Genomic DNA, 16,745 nt, shown 5'->3' on the forward strand with positions numbered 1-16,745 from the left:
TTTAACTAACAGATCTCCCCAGTGTTCTAAAAATACCAGGTGAACGGGGCCGTAGAGATGGTGATGAAACTGCCTCTCTGACACTGTCCCACTGCAATCCATCTCTCCACCGCCTGCCAGCCAGCATATGTTTGCAATTGGCTCCCCCCAGCAACCCCCATTGCCTCTCAACCACCCCCCCACTGGTCCCCAGTTGCCGGTTCAGATACCCACCCGCCCACCCCACCCCCCTACACACACACACACATTTCCCCATCCTTGTCTCTTTCTCTCCCTCAGCTACTGTCCTAGTCTGTAGGTTTCAAAACCGGTGCAGTTATCAATCATTGAGCCGGCACTGTCATGTTGGACCAAACACACACTTCCTTCCTTTCTCTCCTCCTTCCTTTCTTCCATCCCTCCCTCTCTGCTTATCTCTTTGTCATCCCACCTCACTCTCTCCCTACCCATCTTCTCCTTTTCTTTTCCTTCTCCGTCCTCTGCCTCCTCTCACACACTTGCCCAAATGTGTTCCACTTAATAAGCCCTCCCCAATGACCTTGTGCTAATTAAGCTGCACTGTGTTGGAAATCTGATGGTTAATTAATGATGAGATAAATTCTGTCTGCAGGACTGTCAGGAAAATGATGACGCTGTGTTTTACAGGTTTAAATAGAACAAACCTTGTGGCCGTCCTCCCTCTGAAGTGTGCGTGCATGTGTGTACATGTGCACGGTGGGCATGTGTTTGAGTGTGCTTGAGTGAGTGCAGCAAAAAAAGAATAAAGGATCTTTGGGTGACAAATGCCAGCGTTCAGTTTGTGTGTTTATGCTGTATGGAATTGTGGATGATATAGTTCTATATGTGCGTGTGTGTGTTTGTGTGTGTGTGTGTGTGTGTGTGTTTGTTTGATGTTATGATGCTGGGCAGATTGACAATAATACACACATTGAGCAAGACTATTAAAGAGCACAGACATTACAGCGTAATGCCTCTATGCCCAGCCACTTTCTCAAATACCAACAATCACAAAGGTCTTCTGGAATGTTCCTCTCTCATAAGTTGCTTGAACTTAAGTTGGTGGGCCAAAATAGTACTTCTCAGATAAACAGCATTTCTTAGTGAGCAAGGATCCACTTGTGTGGAAGCACATTTAATGAAAACATTTTTCAATCGGAAACGCAATATGGACAAGTGCAATATTAAAATCGCAGGAAGCAAAATATTTGTTAAAGGCTACATTTGTGTTAAAATACAATTTTGTATTAAATATTGTAGAACTGCAGAGATATCCCGGCCAACATATCGTATTTTATTGGACGACGTAAGTGTTGTACTTTCTACTGTCGCCACCATTACTGTGGAGGCAGAACTAGTGAGAGCAGAAATGTTTAAGGTTGCTCATTATCAGCAATTGCATCTTCTGGCAGATTATTAGCCAATATGTGAAAGTCATTAAGTCTCAAAATACTACTATGTTGTGTGAAATGTGAGTGTAACCTTCCTCAACTTAACTTTCTATAAGTTATAAAGTTAAGCGGATAGTAAATCCACTAGCATGCCATCCATGATTTTTTGCGATGTAATCATATAAAACATGCCACGTCATGAAAGAGTACGAAACGCGCTCAAGTTAAAGTTGAATTAGGGTCAGGAAGTATTTGCAGAGCAGCTCAACTGATAAGCTACCTGTATGCTAACAATGCAAACAATAATTAAATGAAGATATTTAAAAGTGTAATTGATTTATAGGCGAAGTGTCTTGTAGTTTTTACTTTCAGTTTCCTAAGTTTATTATTTGAGCAGCACATTCAAAATGTAGCATTGAGAAAATTGCAAGAAAAGATGAAAAGTGAAATCCTTTATATAAATAAGGTGTTCCTGTGTAGGTGTATCGATGACATTCCACCGCAGTTACAGCAGCGTGTTTCTGCCTTCAACATCCATGTGTCTATAAAGCTTATCTGAGGTTATTGCAGTTGTCTGGCATTATATGTTGTGGCTAAGATAGTGAATTACATAAATGTTTTGTTTTTTCCTAAAACAGAAGCATGTTGGACTGGGAGGTCAAAGGTTCAAGTGCCGGGTCAGTCATGAGTGGCAAACAGCAGAATACTGTTTGCTCTGAGCATGTTACAGATGAGAAAACACATGTAACCGAGTTCAAAGTGTCAGCTACCCTTGGATCAATAAAGGTTGCAACAACAAAAAGCTGTGGATCAAACATAGACTTGAAGCAGTTGAGGATATGAGGATGTGTTTCCATCTAATCCAGACGAACAGCTGACAGGAATTGACTTGATAATGTCAGAGAGATGGAGAGGCATCTGGTCGTGTTGCTTACTTCCATATCTGACGACACATGTCATATCTAATACCACATGTTGTCAAAAGTATCAATTTGGTTGTGGAGTAATGAAAAAGCGGGTCTGTTTCTATTTTAGCAGCTTGCTTGACAGATTGAGAGGTGTTTAACATCTCATTTTGGCTTGTCACGGTAGGGGGGGGGGGCTTCACAACTTCATCTCCTCATCTTTCTTTTTGCACACACATACACACATACGCTGACAGCAGGGCTCTGGCTCTGATAGACAGGGCCAAGCGGGAGACATTACACATACACAGGAAACACACGCATACGCAGAGAAAAAATGGTAAAAGAAACATCATTCATCCTTAATTCAAGAGGGAGGGCAGAAAAGTAAGATGAGGGAGAGAGGCAGATAAAGTTTGACAGAGAAAAGCAAGAGACCGAGACAGACAGAATGAGTGAAAGCCGTTTAACTCATTAGGGGAAGGGAGGATTCTCAAGTTATATTTAACTTGAAATCACTGTAACTAGAGGGGACCTTTTTGCTTTAAAAGCTTGCAGACCTCCATAGGGGTTGTAAGAGTCATCTTCTGAAATCTAGAACTAATTGCCTGCTGTATCTCTCACAACAAGCTAAAAATACTTGACAGTCGGGATCCTGGATAAAGAAACGTCTTTAAGAACTCTAATGCACTAGCTTGCAGTTTTACAACACTGGTTTTCTTCCAGCAGATTACAATATGTAATGTGGGTGCGGTTGCAAGTGTTTCATTTACCTTTCTTTACGCTGTCCGACTCCATGTTTTCCAAGCAGGTGGGTGCTCAGGTGTTTCTTCATTACAAAGGCCCATCTACAAAACACAAAGAAAACTTGCTTTAACATGCTTAGTACGTTTCAAAAGTAGATTGGTACATTCCAATTGTGCGGATCTTCTGTTATTTACTTCAAAAAAATATGTCAAAAGCAGCAATACAGTAATAACAGTACTTTGAAGGCGTGAAGATAGCCTCTGCAATCATATACTGAAATCAATGACATAGTGTTATTTTAATGAGTCAAGCTGGATGTGAACACATGTTTTGTTTGTAACAGAAAATATTGTCTTGGATTTGGTTATTTTTTCACTTTTTTTTACTTTTACTTTTTTAGACATAGAAAAAAGTAAAAGTAGAAAGACACTTTCGAAGATTCGCATGAGAGTAAGAACCCATTCCTCTCTTACATTCCAATACTTTTCCCAGGAAACCCCATTTGACATTGAATTGTTAACATAATTGGTCATAAACTGCTTTTTTGGGTGGAGAAAGTATTGTTCGGTTAATAGATGACAGACCAGCAGAAAGAAAATAATGTATATAAACTGTTTGCACCACAAGAGAAGGACGCAGTTTGAACACTTTTGTTTTGCCAGCACCTTTTTGGTCGGACGGCAGAGAGAGAATCGAGGCAAAGAGTTCCACATGTTGTACATCAATGTGTCAAACAAATATGTTCACACGTGCAATGGTTCAATTGCACATGTATCTGCAGTAAATAGGGGTTGCACGCACGTACGCACGCACACACGCACTCAGTCAGTCAAAAACACTAGGGTACCGTAGCTTGACAGTGACCACAATGTCCTGACTTCGTCGAGGGCCCTGAGTTTACGGTGTCTCCTAAACAGCATATGAAAACATAATGAACGGATGACAGGACTAACTACTCCGACATCCAAGCTGCCTCACCAGAGTATTCATCCCCTGGCCTTTTCATTTAGCACCCATCACTTCCCATTATTGTGCGACTGAGAGACAATGACCACATCTGAGAGCTGAGGATGGAGCTACATGAAAGGGGCCCAGGGAGTTGAACCAACAATCATGTGGTTGGTACTGTCACTGCACACACTCGGGTAGACCCCTCCCCCTCTGTTGCTCCTCCCATTTTGTCCTTCCTGGAGGTTTCACTTTTTTTTCTTCAAAGTAAATCATTATTCTATTTTCTCTTGGGCAAGACCTGTCCGTGCCTTTCTGAAGCTCTTCCTTCTCACTTAAGAGTCAGTCTTCTATAAAGCATAATTATATCACTATTTATGTCGCTATGTCAGCTTTAGTCCCGTTCCAGCGTCTGGACACACACACACACGGCTGTTGTCCTCCATTTCGTCATGGCCCCGGAGTCCCGTCCGTCATCCAGGCCCCTGAGGCCGACGCTAACTAACACCACCGTATACATATTCAAACATGTTCCAGTGTTTCGCCTCGCTATCATCACTCTACATTTTTCTCAATCCTCTCCAACTCAATCTATCCGCCTGTCCAGAACGTTCCCGTCGAGTTAAACTGGGAGCGAGGGTACGACTAAATCTTGTAAACTTCAATCAGGGAGAATGGCAAGATCCAAATGCTGAGCTTCTCTGGCTCACTGGAAGCTGAATGACGGCATCATCTATAAATAAACAAACAGCATAATTAAGATATTTCTAAGGGGGTTGTTGGTGCGAATTAATCAATATATTAGAGAGAAAGAGCCCGACCATAGAACACTCCACGCATGCTTGTTTAAGTCGTCGTGTTTAGACGTGGAGAGAAAAAAGAGCTTGCAAACATTTCTGTTAATTATGTATTACAGCTGTCCTTCATAAACCTAATTACAGAGTGCTGAAAGGCAACGAGGGCTATTTGCATATGCGCATGAAAGACAAGACATATGCAAAATATGATTTTAATTAGCATTCTTTGATAGCGAGGGGTACAAATCAAACTGGCATGTTGTGAGATTCTCATCTCTCCCATTTGAGTTGGATTATTCTCGGAGTGGCACGAGTGCAAGATGGATAATGCCCTGTGGAGGCACCTGGCACAGTCCGCGCACACACACAGACAAATGGGTGTTAATATTCACAGAGATGCACAATAAAATCATGCAAAACTAGAAACAAATGCACAAATGGTGATAACACATTTATAATGAGCTATTCACCATGTGATTATCTAATACACCCAAAGTACTGTTCCTGATAATGTTGAGATAAAATGCAGCACACACACATACACATACTAATACAAATTCAGACAAATACAATCCTTACTCACAAAAACAGACATCCACAAGTACCCTATCTCTCATGCACACACACCAACACACGGAAAGATCCCATATCTAAATGTTAAAGGAGCACATCCATTTGTTTAAGGCAGTGTGTAATCAGCCCCCTGCCCTTGGTGTGTGTGCATCCTCTGCCATCCAGGTCAAGGCCTCAGCTTGTCGTCCTGCTGCCTTGGGCTGCATCATCAGCCCCAACCATCAGCCTTGATGGTTATTGTAACAAAGGGATACTTTAACATGCCATTCATCCATATCAATTCTTTTCCCCCCCATGAATTGAACTAATAAGGCTGTGCCTCTGCCCTCCAGGGAGGCTCATAATATCCATTGCAGATATGGGAAAAAAAAGAAAGGAAGAGAAAGACGGAGACTCTGGTGTTTCACGTTCGACTTTCCCTTCAGACTAATCGGCGCGCCACAGCTCGTTAGGTCCGTGACGTGCCGGAGCTTTACCGATAAGCAGGGGAGACACGGCTCAATTACCCACAGTTACAATCTTTCTCTCTCCCCTCCCTCTCGCCGCCTGATGATGAAGAGATAACATGTCAATATTTGATACAAACAACTTCATTTGCCTAATGGTGTTCCTGGATAGGCCCATCTACAGGTCCGGAAGGGATGGGAGATCTAAGGAAAGGCCTGGAGCAGCACTCGGCTTAGACGCACCGTAGCCCACCACCCCTAAAAACATGCACGCCCATTCCCGAGAGCTGTGCACAATGCATGCTGAGATAGAACCATGTCAGACATGACATACTTTGCCAACTTTGCTGAAGTAACTTTCAGATGGCTTCTTCAGGTTTTGACTCTTCACTTTGTCTTTTTTTCTCACTTGATTCTGACATCGCTGCACTTATATTGCTGCCTCAAAAAGTTACAGGTAATGGATTTCGTTTGAAAAAGTATGGATTACTGATCTACAAGTAGAGAGCAAGCGGCAACCTCCATGGTTGAAAAATAAAGCCCATGCTGAAGAGCCAGTACATTCCTTGAATGGTCACTTCAGTCAGGCTCCAAAAGAGAGTCAATCTCCATCTCCATAAATGCCCATCACCAGAAATAAACACAGCCTAGTACAAACATGTGTTTTGGTCTTTATAGTTTATTTTTCCATTCATGACAACTGTACCGGAGGATATTTGTACTTCTTCCACCCCTGTAAATGATATCAATGCTTGAAGTTGTGCAATATAAGGGAAGTGAATGCTTTGAATGGTACGTGGCTAGCTGCTTGCTCTGCTGCACCACCCTTGCCCTTCCTATATCCCCCAACTATCTAGCTCTTTGCCCATTATATCATCCACCATGGGTCAAAACACCCTGTTAGTAAGGATGAAAGAAACCCAATGTCTGTGCTATATCCAAAGCAAAGTGATTTATTGTGTGTGGCATCAGGTACAAGACAGGCATGGTAAATGTAAACCTTTCTCACCAAGTGTAAACTTGCATGGTAGGATAGACTTATCTCTGGCATTGATGAAAAACTCATCTAGTTGACACTACAATTAACAACCAGAAGACTAAACCAGGAAAGACGCAGATGGACGGAAGTAGCGTGAATGATTCCGATTTGTTGGTCCTAATTATGGCTTTAGAGGACAAAACATAAGGAATAGTTGGTGCAATATTTCGTTTTTTTCTTTGAAAACCGTAGAAAATCAATGTTGCCGCCTTCTGTGTGCCACCACATACGCAACATAAGAAAAGCTATGAGCTGAAAAATGAAGCTGAAATCAAACTAACTGCTGTATTGTAATTGGTTAAGAGGTAACTGAAAAACCATTACGAGGGATAGCAGATGTAGGAACCGCTCAACCCTCGCCGGGCGAAACCTGGTGGAAGGAGAGGGATTCCAAGTGGGAGAGATGAAAGGGGAGGTGGGGGTGAGCTCTGAAGTTATGGGACTATGCTTCAGCTCTTTCTGAGGAGAAGCACACACACACACACAAGCTCTTCAGTGGTCCGCTGGGCCCCAAAGAAATGAGTGTGTGTGGGCTCATCCAGCCTCCTGTGCCAGTCCTAATGATGGCCTCCACCTGCTGCTTTAATGTCACAGCTGGATCGCCCTCCATCCCTCACTGACTCTGACTGCCATCAGCAGCAGGTAGCTCCCTCTGCACACTCCCCCCTTACATCCCCTCTGCCGTCTCAGCGTCCTTCATCTCTCTTCACTTCCATCTTCTTCCTCTCCTATCTCGTGTCACCTCCTCCCATCCATCTCCCTGCTACTCTTCTGCTCACACTTTGTTTTTCTACTCCAAACTTCTTTTATTTGCCATTCCTCTGCCATAACTTTCTGTCGTTCTTCATTGTCTTCTTCAATAATGTAGGTTTCCCGGTTTTGACATATTTAATTGCATCCAACGCTCATGCAGGGTGCGAAAAGAAGCAACAAGATGTATGGGAAACGTGGTCTTAATTTAGAAACACTTGCAAGAACGCTGCCACAGGCGTGTCTGTCAGTCACACGTTTTTTTTAATTTGTTGTCAGAGGTATCACAACTAATTTAACAATGATCTAATGACAGAAGAAATGCTTTACAAACATTAGCACGTTTAATTTCTAAGGATGAAACACCCAAAGAGTAGATTTCCCATTGAAGAGGGGGACCTATAGCGTAAACAACAAAAACCGTTCCTCAATGCCACAACTAATTTACTATTCTGAGTAAACATAATGTGTTTCTTCCTTGTTTATTTTTTTATAAAGCTTTGCTGGAGACGTGGAAAAACCTGGAGGTAGGTTGACAGGTTTAATCTGAGAAGCTTTGACAGGCAGGTGAACTGACAGAAGAACAGAAACCAACACTTGGCTGACAGCAACCCTGCAGCACTGAGACAGCTGCCGACTTGTCAGACAGACAGATAAACAGACAGGAACAAGAAGTGGAAAGATAAGACATGTATTGACAGACAGAGCAACTTCTTCCCTGACAAGACAGACGGACAGACAGGAAGACGTCAAGAATAAGGACTGAGAGAAGGAAGGGATTCTGCTGAGTTTACCGGCTGAGTTTAATGGATGTTCTACAAGCGGGCCTGTAGCAATAGACGGGGTGAACTAAATGTGGTGTCAGATTGTTCAGATGTGGAGATAGATGGTGATGGAAAGATGGAGAATGCAGAGTCACGGGAGGGAAAGAAAAGGAAATGAAGGATTATGAAAAATCATGATGGACTATCTGGATAAGCTGGAGTGAGGGTGAAGTAGGGAGAGAAGCAGAGGCAAATGCAGCTTGCGCGCTGTCGCTTCGTTTGAAGGAAGCAGGAGGCGACTTCGCATCAATATTGCTCAGGCTTCTAAGAGTTCCGCTTATGGAAACATCCCATAATGTAACAGATATCGGGCAGGGAAAATAAATAAATAAAACATCCGAATTGATTTGGTTTTCTATCCCAGTGCCAGAGCGAGAAGCAGGCGCTTGATCTATTCTAAGATGATCCTGATAAAAATAAAAGAAAGTGTTTCTCCGACGACTGATCAACGTCAAGGCTCTGAGTGAAACAGACACCTCTCACTTATGATGCCGCCGCTCGTGCGTGCGCGCCCACATGTGTGTCCTTTAGTCTTAGAGGAGGTACATAAAAAGCTCACTTTGCCTCTCCAAAGGGGTTTTTGGATCATCTGCTGAGGCAGGTGATGGGGCTTGACGGATTGATTGAGGCGGAGTTCTCATCGACAGTGGCAGCGCCCCATAGAGTTCCCAGCTCCAGTGCACACTGTTCCATTAAAGGATCATTTAGAGGGAGAGCAAGTTCCACCTGCACTTATGCAGAGCACACCCTAATGTGAGATGAAACAGACATTTTCAAGCTACGGGAAAGGGAGGGTGTAAAGAGAAAAAAATAATGAAAAATAAAAAGTCCCTTCCCAGCAGCGCATTTCCATCTTTCCAGAGAACGGCGATTGATATAGTAATCTATTATTGATATCATCATCGTTATGCGCCCATGGCCGTTTCAGTGTTACGGAGCCCCCACCTCTGAGCGTCACTGTTTGCATATTATGCTACTCAGCATCATTATATTTTCTAATTAACTGTTTTAATTTGGGATTGAAATCTTAAGTGAGGGGGGCAAACACTTGAAAATGCTGAACAAGAGAGAATAATGCCGTATTTGGTGTCAAGATGAAAGGAGAGGTGTATGAGGAACAAGGTACCGACAGTTACACAAGTGGCTTTGTCAAAGTAATATGAGCTGTACAGTATTGTGTGGAATCAGCACAAAAACACCTTGGAAAAAAAAGAAAGAAAGAAAGAGCACCAACCGGTATGAAGACTGAACTTGTCTTGAGAAATATTTCAAATGAAATGCATCCAACATATTGAAATACTGCTGCGTTAGGTAGAGGCTTAGAAAAGTCTCAACAACAAAACAAAACAAATCAAGAATGCTGGTTGTTAAAGGCCGTTAGCTTCTCTTGCTAATGCATCTCTCCCCTTTCTCTCTGCAGTGCAGTTAAAGATATGAAAAATATATGTGCTTTCTCTCCCCCTTCCCTTTTCCACCGCGGCGTGTTAAATCATTAAAGAGAAGTCCTGCTCATTATCTCTCTAAACAAAACTTCTCTTAAACCAAATAAATCACCGTTGCGCGGCGCAGCTAACAGCCGTGAAGGGATAAATTACAAAGCGCCTCACTGGCAGCGCTGGTATTTTAAAAAGCTTGCTGCACAATTTCTATGATGTGCAGTAATTTGTAATGCAGGTTTCCTTATGCTCAGAAGGCCTCAGGTGTGTGTGTGTGTGTGTGTGTGTGTGTGTGTGTGTGTGTGTGTGTGTGTGTGTGTGTGTGTGTGTGTGTGTGTGTGTGTGTGTGTGTGTGTGTGTGTGTGTGTGTGTGTGTGTGTGTGTGTGTGTGTGTGTACTGTGTGTGAAGAAGTGAAGGGTGGGGAGGGAAGAAATAAGAAAATAGCTTGTTTGTGTACTTTGTACTCTTCAGCCCTAAATCTAGCACTAAGCACAATCATTTGACACCCTTGAATGTATATTTGTCGTAAGTTGATAACAATACTACGACAGCATAATATGACCATTGACCGATAACATTCGAAAGCCGGTATTAAATGTTGGGATAAGGTCAGACTTCAGCTATCATAAAGATGCCCCCAACAGCTAGCGTCTTGTGTTGATATTAAATAGCATAACATTGAATTATTAATGCTTAAAAGTAACTTTTACTGCCCAAATAGTGTCCATCACTGAATGCAGCTTAAGGACATATTGATATCATTAATTTAGGAGGATTATAGGTGTTTGCTTTGATTTCAAGATCTACGCTGCGAAGCCGTCACATTGGATCCTTTCTGGCTGGCCTGAAATGACTCCTTTTAAAGAGTAGCAGGAGTAAAAAAGTGTTGTTAGAGAGGTTGTTGTGTTGAATCAGAAGTAGACAACACTGCTGATGTTAGCATTATATTTTTAATCAGCCAGTCAAACTGATGTATCGGTGTGACTGTAACCAGTTTTTCCAGCTGACCGCGGCGTCATTATAACAGGAAAAACCCGCAGCAGGGGCTCATCTCCCGTTAAAAAGTCTAATTGAGGGGAAAGAACCCACCCTGCACTCTCACCTCCGTCCCCACCTCTGCACCCCCCCCTCCAGGGACCGGGAGCAGCGATGAGCCCCCCTTCCCCCTCGACCTCTCTCTGGCCCCTAGTGGGCAGATTAAACTGCGGATAACAGGGCTGCACTTGGGTCCGTTTACAACAGCAAGCCTCCCCTGAGCCTCCTGGGGATAAAAACCAACAGTATCCCTAAGACCCCCCCTAAGAAAAAAAACCCAAACATGATTTATTCAGTCTGTTTACTGTACACTGTATCTGCCTGTCCTCTGAGAACAAATTAAATGTATGAAAGAGAGAAGGAAGAAAGGATGAGCGGTTAAAAAAGGAAGAGAAGTATCAAAGTAAATCATTTAATCCCGGAAATAAAAATAAAAGTCTAGAGGCGTGGAGCGTGTTTAATTTGCACAGGAGATCTATAATAGCCGGCTTTGTTGAAGACACACAGTAGCACAAATGCATGACAAAGATCTATGATAAAGGAGAACAATCTAACTTGTTTTGAAAACCCAAAACTATGTCCAAGTCGGTTTTGGTTATTCAAAGAACTCTCGGTCACCGTGTTCGAACTTGAGCAATCTGGAGAATGAGGAGCGAGAGGGGAAAATTGAAAACAAACAAAGGAGACAGCCTGTAATTTTGACCGCTGTTGTTTCAGTGAGTGGTCTTCCACATTAAAAAGAACTGAAGCAACATGACAAGCGCGAGTTGTATTTCTCTCGTTATAGTTTTTTTTGCTAAAGCAGATAATCCATAAAACATAAGGCCTCCGTATTGACGTCTTTGCTCAGCCGGGCTGAGTGAAGGGCGTAGCTGGGGTGTCAGTCCTGTCTGTCGGCCAGATACCACTCTCATTATCCCCGCGCCTCGGTGAAGGGCAGCTAAGGTCCCACACAAAATACACCGCTACGGTACTAATCTAATATTCAGCGATCCTATCAAAGAAAGACTTATTAGGCTCAAAGAAGCACGGCTATTGATGGAGATGAAAGATTGTACAAAGTGGAAGTTCACACTCTCCGTGACATCTGACATCTTCTCCGGTGGGTGATATTGAATCTCACTTTTACCCAGAAGTAAGTTAACGGAGTATTTCCTCTGTGAGCTGTCTGGAGTCAAATGAAACAATGTACTTTCTGGAGATTGAGTAAGAGTACAGCTTAGGAATGTATACAACGCACCATTCAAGTGTTATTATAGATGCTGTTGCCTCCTACTCAAAGCTACTGCACTTCTACACCTCTCAGAAAGTATGCATTCTCACACACACACATACACAAACACACACACACACACACACACAAAGGATGTCTTTGTTTGGCTATTGCTACCGTTGTCTTGACACCCACCATCTGCCGCCCCGGCAACAGAGAAGAGTGAAGAGAAGACTTTCTCTCTGGAAACTCGCCCTACACCCCACCGCTGCCGACACCCCCCACCACAAAAAAAAAGAAGAAAACTCTGCAAAGGTTTCACTCAAACGAGCGCTGGCCTCCCTCCCACTGCTGACGCTCTCTGATGCTCCACAGGTTGAATCACCGCTCAATAAACAGCCAATTTCTAGCTTTTTTCCTAACGCTTGTTTAAGTCCTTGCTGAAATGCATAAAGTGGTAAACAAACCCAGAAGATTTACAGTGCGAGCCCCTTTTTCTTTTTTTTTTCCGAAAGCAAAGAAAACCTTGTGAAGATCTCATTCAGCCATTTAATAAAGCCTCGTGTCATTGAAGTGTCGAAGAAGAAGGGGTTGGGGTAAATTGCAAAAGGTCCTCCTCAGTCACATTCTACACACAGAAGAGATGTATCACAGAGCAAGCACTCAAATGTAAATAAATAAATAAATAGGTAAATAAAGTACGCTATGCAGATGAGGGTGACGAAGCCTCCGTCTCGGCCTATTCCGCGATGTGCTGGCCATTCATCACCTGCGCATGCAAAGCGCCAGCTCTGGTCCTTAGCATATTCGCATATTCTAATGAAGGCTTGCATGCAAATCAGGACGACCTTTTCCTTTTCTTTTTTCTTTACAACTTTACATTAATAGGAGGGGAGTGGAGAGCAGTGGCTGTAATGGCTATTAGAGCGACAGGCTTGAATATGTGGCGTTGTGATCTGAACTCAGGGAAGCTGTAATTAGGCTAATCTATTACCAGACGCCGGCTGTCAAAAGATCTTTATGGCAAAGGACGGACTTGCCAGACTCTTTATTTATTAAAAACTGCCTCTGGATTTTGTCAAGGGATAGTCAGTCAAACCCTCAGAAATGTTCTCAGCATAGTGACATGAGATCAGACATGGATAACACATCCAAGACAGGCACCCATGGGACCTTAGCGCTACCCCTGGACCTATGAGGTGCTACATGTTGCGCAAGCTAATATTTGCAGAGGGTGCCTAGTGTTGTGTCAGACCAATGGAATGATACTGGCTTATAAATATTGAGCAACAAGGCTTGATGTAATGTAGATTTTTTTTATAAAATCAATGATTGTTTGAAGAATAGAATGATTGTCTTTAAAGAGTAGATGCATTAATTGTATTACATTACAATACAAGTCGTTTTGGAGATTGGGGTTCAGTATCCCACCCAAAGACACTCTGAATATTGACTGCAGGGGATGTGGATCGAACAACTGGCCGTCCATTCGGTACATGTCCGTCACAACCTGGGTGACACCATTTATACTTTTTAAGCTCATATCTCCAAACAAATCAGTGAAGAAAATCTAAGGTCTGTCTGTGTCATTGTATTGGTTACACTGAAGTTCTAGTTGTCTGTCTCCTCATCCGAGCCTGGCCCCCCCTCTCCCTTTCCGTCAGCAGTGACCACCGTAGGGGAGGGGAGGCGTGCACAGCCTCCCCCGTCCACCAGGCAGGGTCCTGTGCTTGTCGGCGGGGAGGCGGGAGAAAGTTAAGCCTCCTTACTGTGACTTTGAACTTTCTCAGATGAGGCATAAATATTGAAATATTGAAATGAAAGATGCGGGCGGGAGCAGGGGGTGATGGGAGGGAGGTGGGGGGGAGGGAGAGAGAGAGGATAGACGGATTGGGGGGGTGGAAGAGACAGGAGGCCCACTGAGAGAAGAGACAAGGCCCTCACCCCTCTGCCAGGCGGCATTCTAGCAGGGCCGACAGTTATGGATAGGAAACATTACTGCTGCTGGTAATTAAAGCAAAAACTAATACTGTCTCTTGGATGAGGGGGTTTCATAGTGAGCATCCATTTGTCACTGTTGCACACTCGCCAAGGCCAGATTAAATCACACACATATTTAGTCCTGCTGAGCACAGAGGCTCTCTATCCATCTATATATCTATCCATCTATCTCTCCGTCTCTCCATCTGTCATTCTAACTTTATTTTTTAACAACAATGTCCTACTGAAAATGATGAAAGGTAAAGATAGTGTCAGGGTATCAACTGTTAACACGTTTGTCGCCTTCAATCCAAAACAGTGGTGTCGGTTTTCACGCATACATGTAGGTCAGCTGCTACTAAAGAGTCCTCAGTAAGGGACTGACTGACTGTGGAGTGGCAGTGAAAAGACCAATGGCTAGTGGCAAAGACGAGGACGGGGTGGTTGGGGTTGGAGGAGGAGGAGGAGGGGATGCCATGTCACCAGACGGAGGAGATCGGTGACACTGAGCGTGTCACAGGCTGACGGCTGCACTCTGCTCGGACCAGCAGCCCCTCCAGCGCTGTCAGAGGAACCAGCCGCTCCTGATACTGACACTAGCTGCGGCACTGACAGGCCAAAGCATGACTCGTCTCCGCGCTCGCCACAGACGAGGCCTGACGGCGCACAGAGACACTGAGAGACGGAGGGATGGAAAGATATGCATGAAAGGGGAGGGGGGTTTTATGAACACAAACTGAATATGTGTCTTCTGACCAAAACAAGGCGTTTCGTGGGCCAAATAAAGCAAAGTGTTTACTGCAAAAGGTGGCAAACACTGAGTTGACTAGACACAGACCAATTTAGAGACTTCTTTTGTTATAACGAGCGGACAACATTTACAGCAGTGACAAGTCTTTTTTAAGTCTTTTGAAAAGTCTGTTTTTTTTCAAAACCACTCAGTCGTTCAAATAATAAATAAGATGTGTAAAACATTAGCCTTGTTCGTTTCTAAGAATTCTAGTAAGAAACCTCTTTAGCATGCTTTACAAAATAGCATTGTATGTTACCCATGTTAAGTGCATCACACCAACGATCTGACATTATATTTACAACTTATGTTCGGCTAGTCAGGATTTTCTAGAACAATGTGGCCCTCTTGTTACTTCTTATGACTTCACATCTAGATTGACCTCGTGAGGTTTTTCGGAAAGGGAGGAGTTGTTAGGAAGGAAAAAACATGTTTAGCCTGTTTGGATCAGGCAAGAGACACAGCATGGGGGGAAGGTGGGAGAAAAAGGAAGGATGACAATGATAAGATATAGATGGAAATATGGTGATTTGAGGGGGAAAACATGGAAGGGGGGAAGGGTGGTAATGCCAAAAGGGGAGAGGGCAGAAAACAGAAAGGAGAGAGAAAGAGGGAGGAGATGTGGAGAGAGAGGGAGCGCAGCGGCGAGACTGATCGCTGTTGATCTTCACGATAAGCGCTCCAGACAACTTGTGACCAAAGTGGCGCTTCGACACTAATCGGCCGTGAAGGCTGACCTGCAGCGAGGCAGCGAAGTTCAGCTCGCATAGGGCCGCCGCTGCAGCTCAGACGAGATGGACCCGGACAGGAGACATCCAGGCATCAAAACTCCCTGAGAAATTGCGACATTGCTTCAGTGCACTGTGAGAAGAACATAAGAGAGAGGGGGGGGGGGGGGGGGGGGGGGGGCAAGCAGTGATACTCGGTGCTCTTGGCAGTCGAGGCAGACTTATCTGGCTTAAGATGAAAAGAGAAGGACAGAGGCAAAGGCGAGTGGAGTGAGGGAGTCATGGGAAGTGTACAGGGGAGGAGGGAGGAGGAGGAGGAAGGAAAAATATGAGCATTTTTTGGATCAATTTTATTGACAATTATCTGTGAGCTGGACTGAGCTGAATTGAAGAATAACCTTGAACTGTGTGTGTTCAACCTCTGCCAGACATGAAGGGTGTGTGTGCAAACTATAACAACGGGGCTGAATACTCTCATGAGCAGAGAGATATGGTAACTATTTACCATACCTTGTCAAAGGTATGGTAAATAGTTAACTGTGCGCTATACAGGGCCTTTAAGTAAGACAATCTCGCCTTCATAATGGTAAAGGAAATGACTTGATTTCGCTCAATGAAGCCAAAATACATGACCAAAACTTTGAATTACAAAAAAAATATTTATTTTTTCCAAGTCTCTTAAATTTGACTAACCTCCAACTAAAAATGTCACTCAAAATAAATGACTTTATTTTACTTCAATAGAGTGGAAATAATAATAATAATAATAATAATAATAATAATAATCCTTATATTTATTATAGCGCTTTTATCAATGACTCTCAAAGCACATTACACATACAGATCATACATGTAATGGTCATCTACTGTGGACAATACCCACAGGAGCAAATTCGGGTGAAGTGTCTTGCCCAAGGACACAACGGCCTGACGCAGTGGGGCGGGAGCGGGTTTCGAACTGGAGTTCACCAACGCCCCCTTGATCTGATGATCAAACGCACTACGCCACCCGTGGGTTCCTTATTCTAATCACGGCCCGTCCACACAGCGGCGTGCGTTGAAAGCTTCACCATTCACTTTGAATGGGGTGACGTCACTTTTCGCCGAACTGCATTGTGGGAAGTGACGCGGAGCTTTGCTGGCGT

The 16,745-nt window shown here is 43.7% G+C and overlaps 1 protein-coding gene across 1 annotated transcript in view; it reads right to left on the minus strand.

Annotated features, from left to right (window-relative positions):
- The window catches only part of znf407 (zinc finger protein 407), a 140,633-nt gene that overhangs the window by 78,121 nt on the left and 45,767 nt on the right, over window positions 1-16,745 (minus strand). Inside the window, exon 5 of the mRNA XM_034229920.1 lies at window positions 3,067-3,141. Coding sequence (XP_034085811.1) covers window positions 3,067-3,141 — 75 coding nt within the window. The remainder of the gene's footprint in view (window positions 1-3,066; window positions 3,142-16,745) is intronic.

The sequence above is a fragment of the Gymnodraco acuticeps genome, unplaced genomic scaffold (genome assembly GCF_902827175.1).
Source record: "Gymnodraco acuticeps unplaced genomic scaffold, fGymAcu1.1, whole genome shotgun sequence".
Classification (NCBI taxonomy): Eukaryota; Metazoa; Chordata; class Actinopteri; order Perciformes; family Bathydraconidae; genus Gymnodraco; species Gymnodraco acuticeps.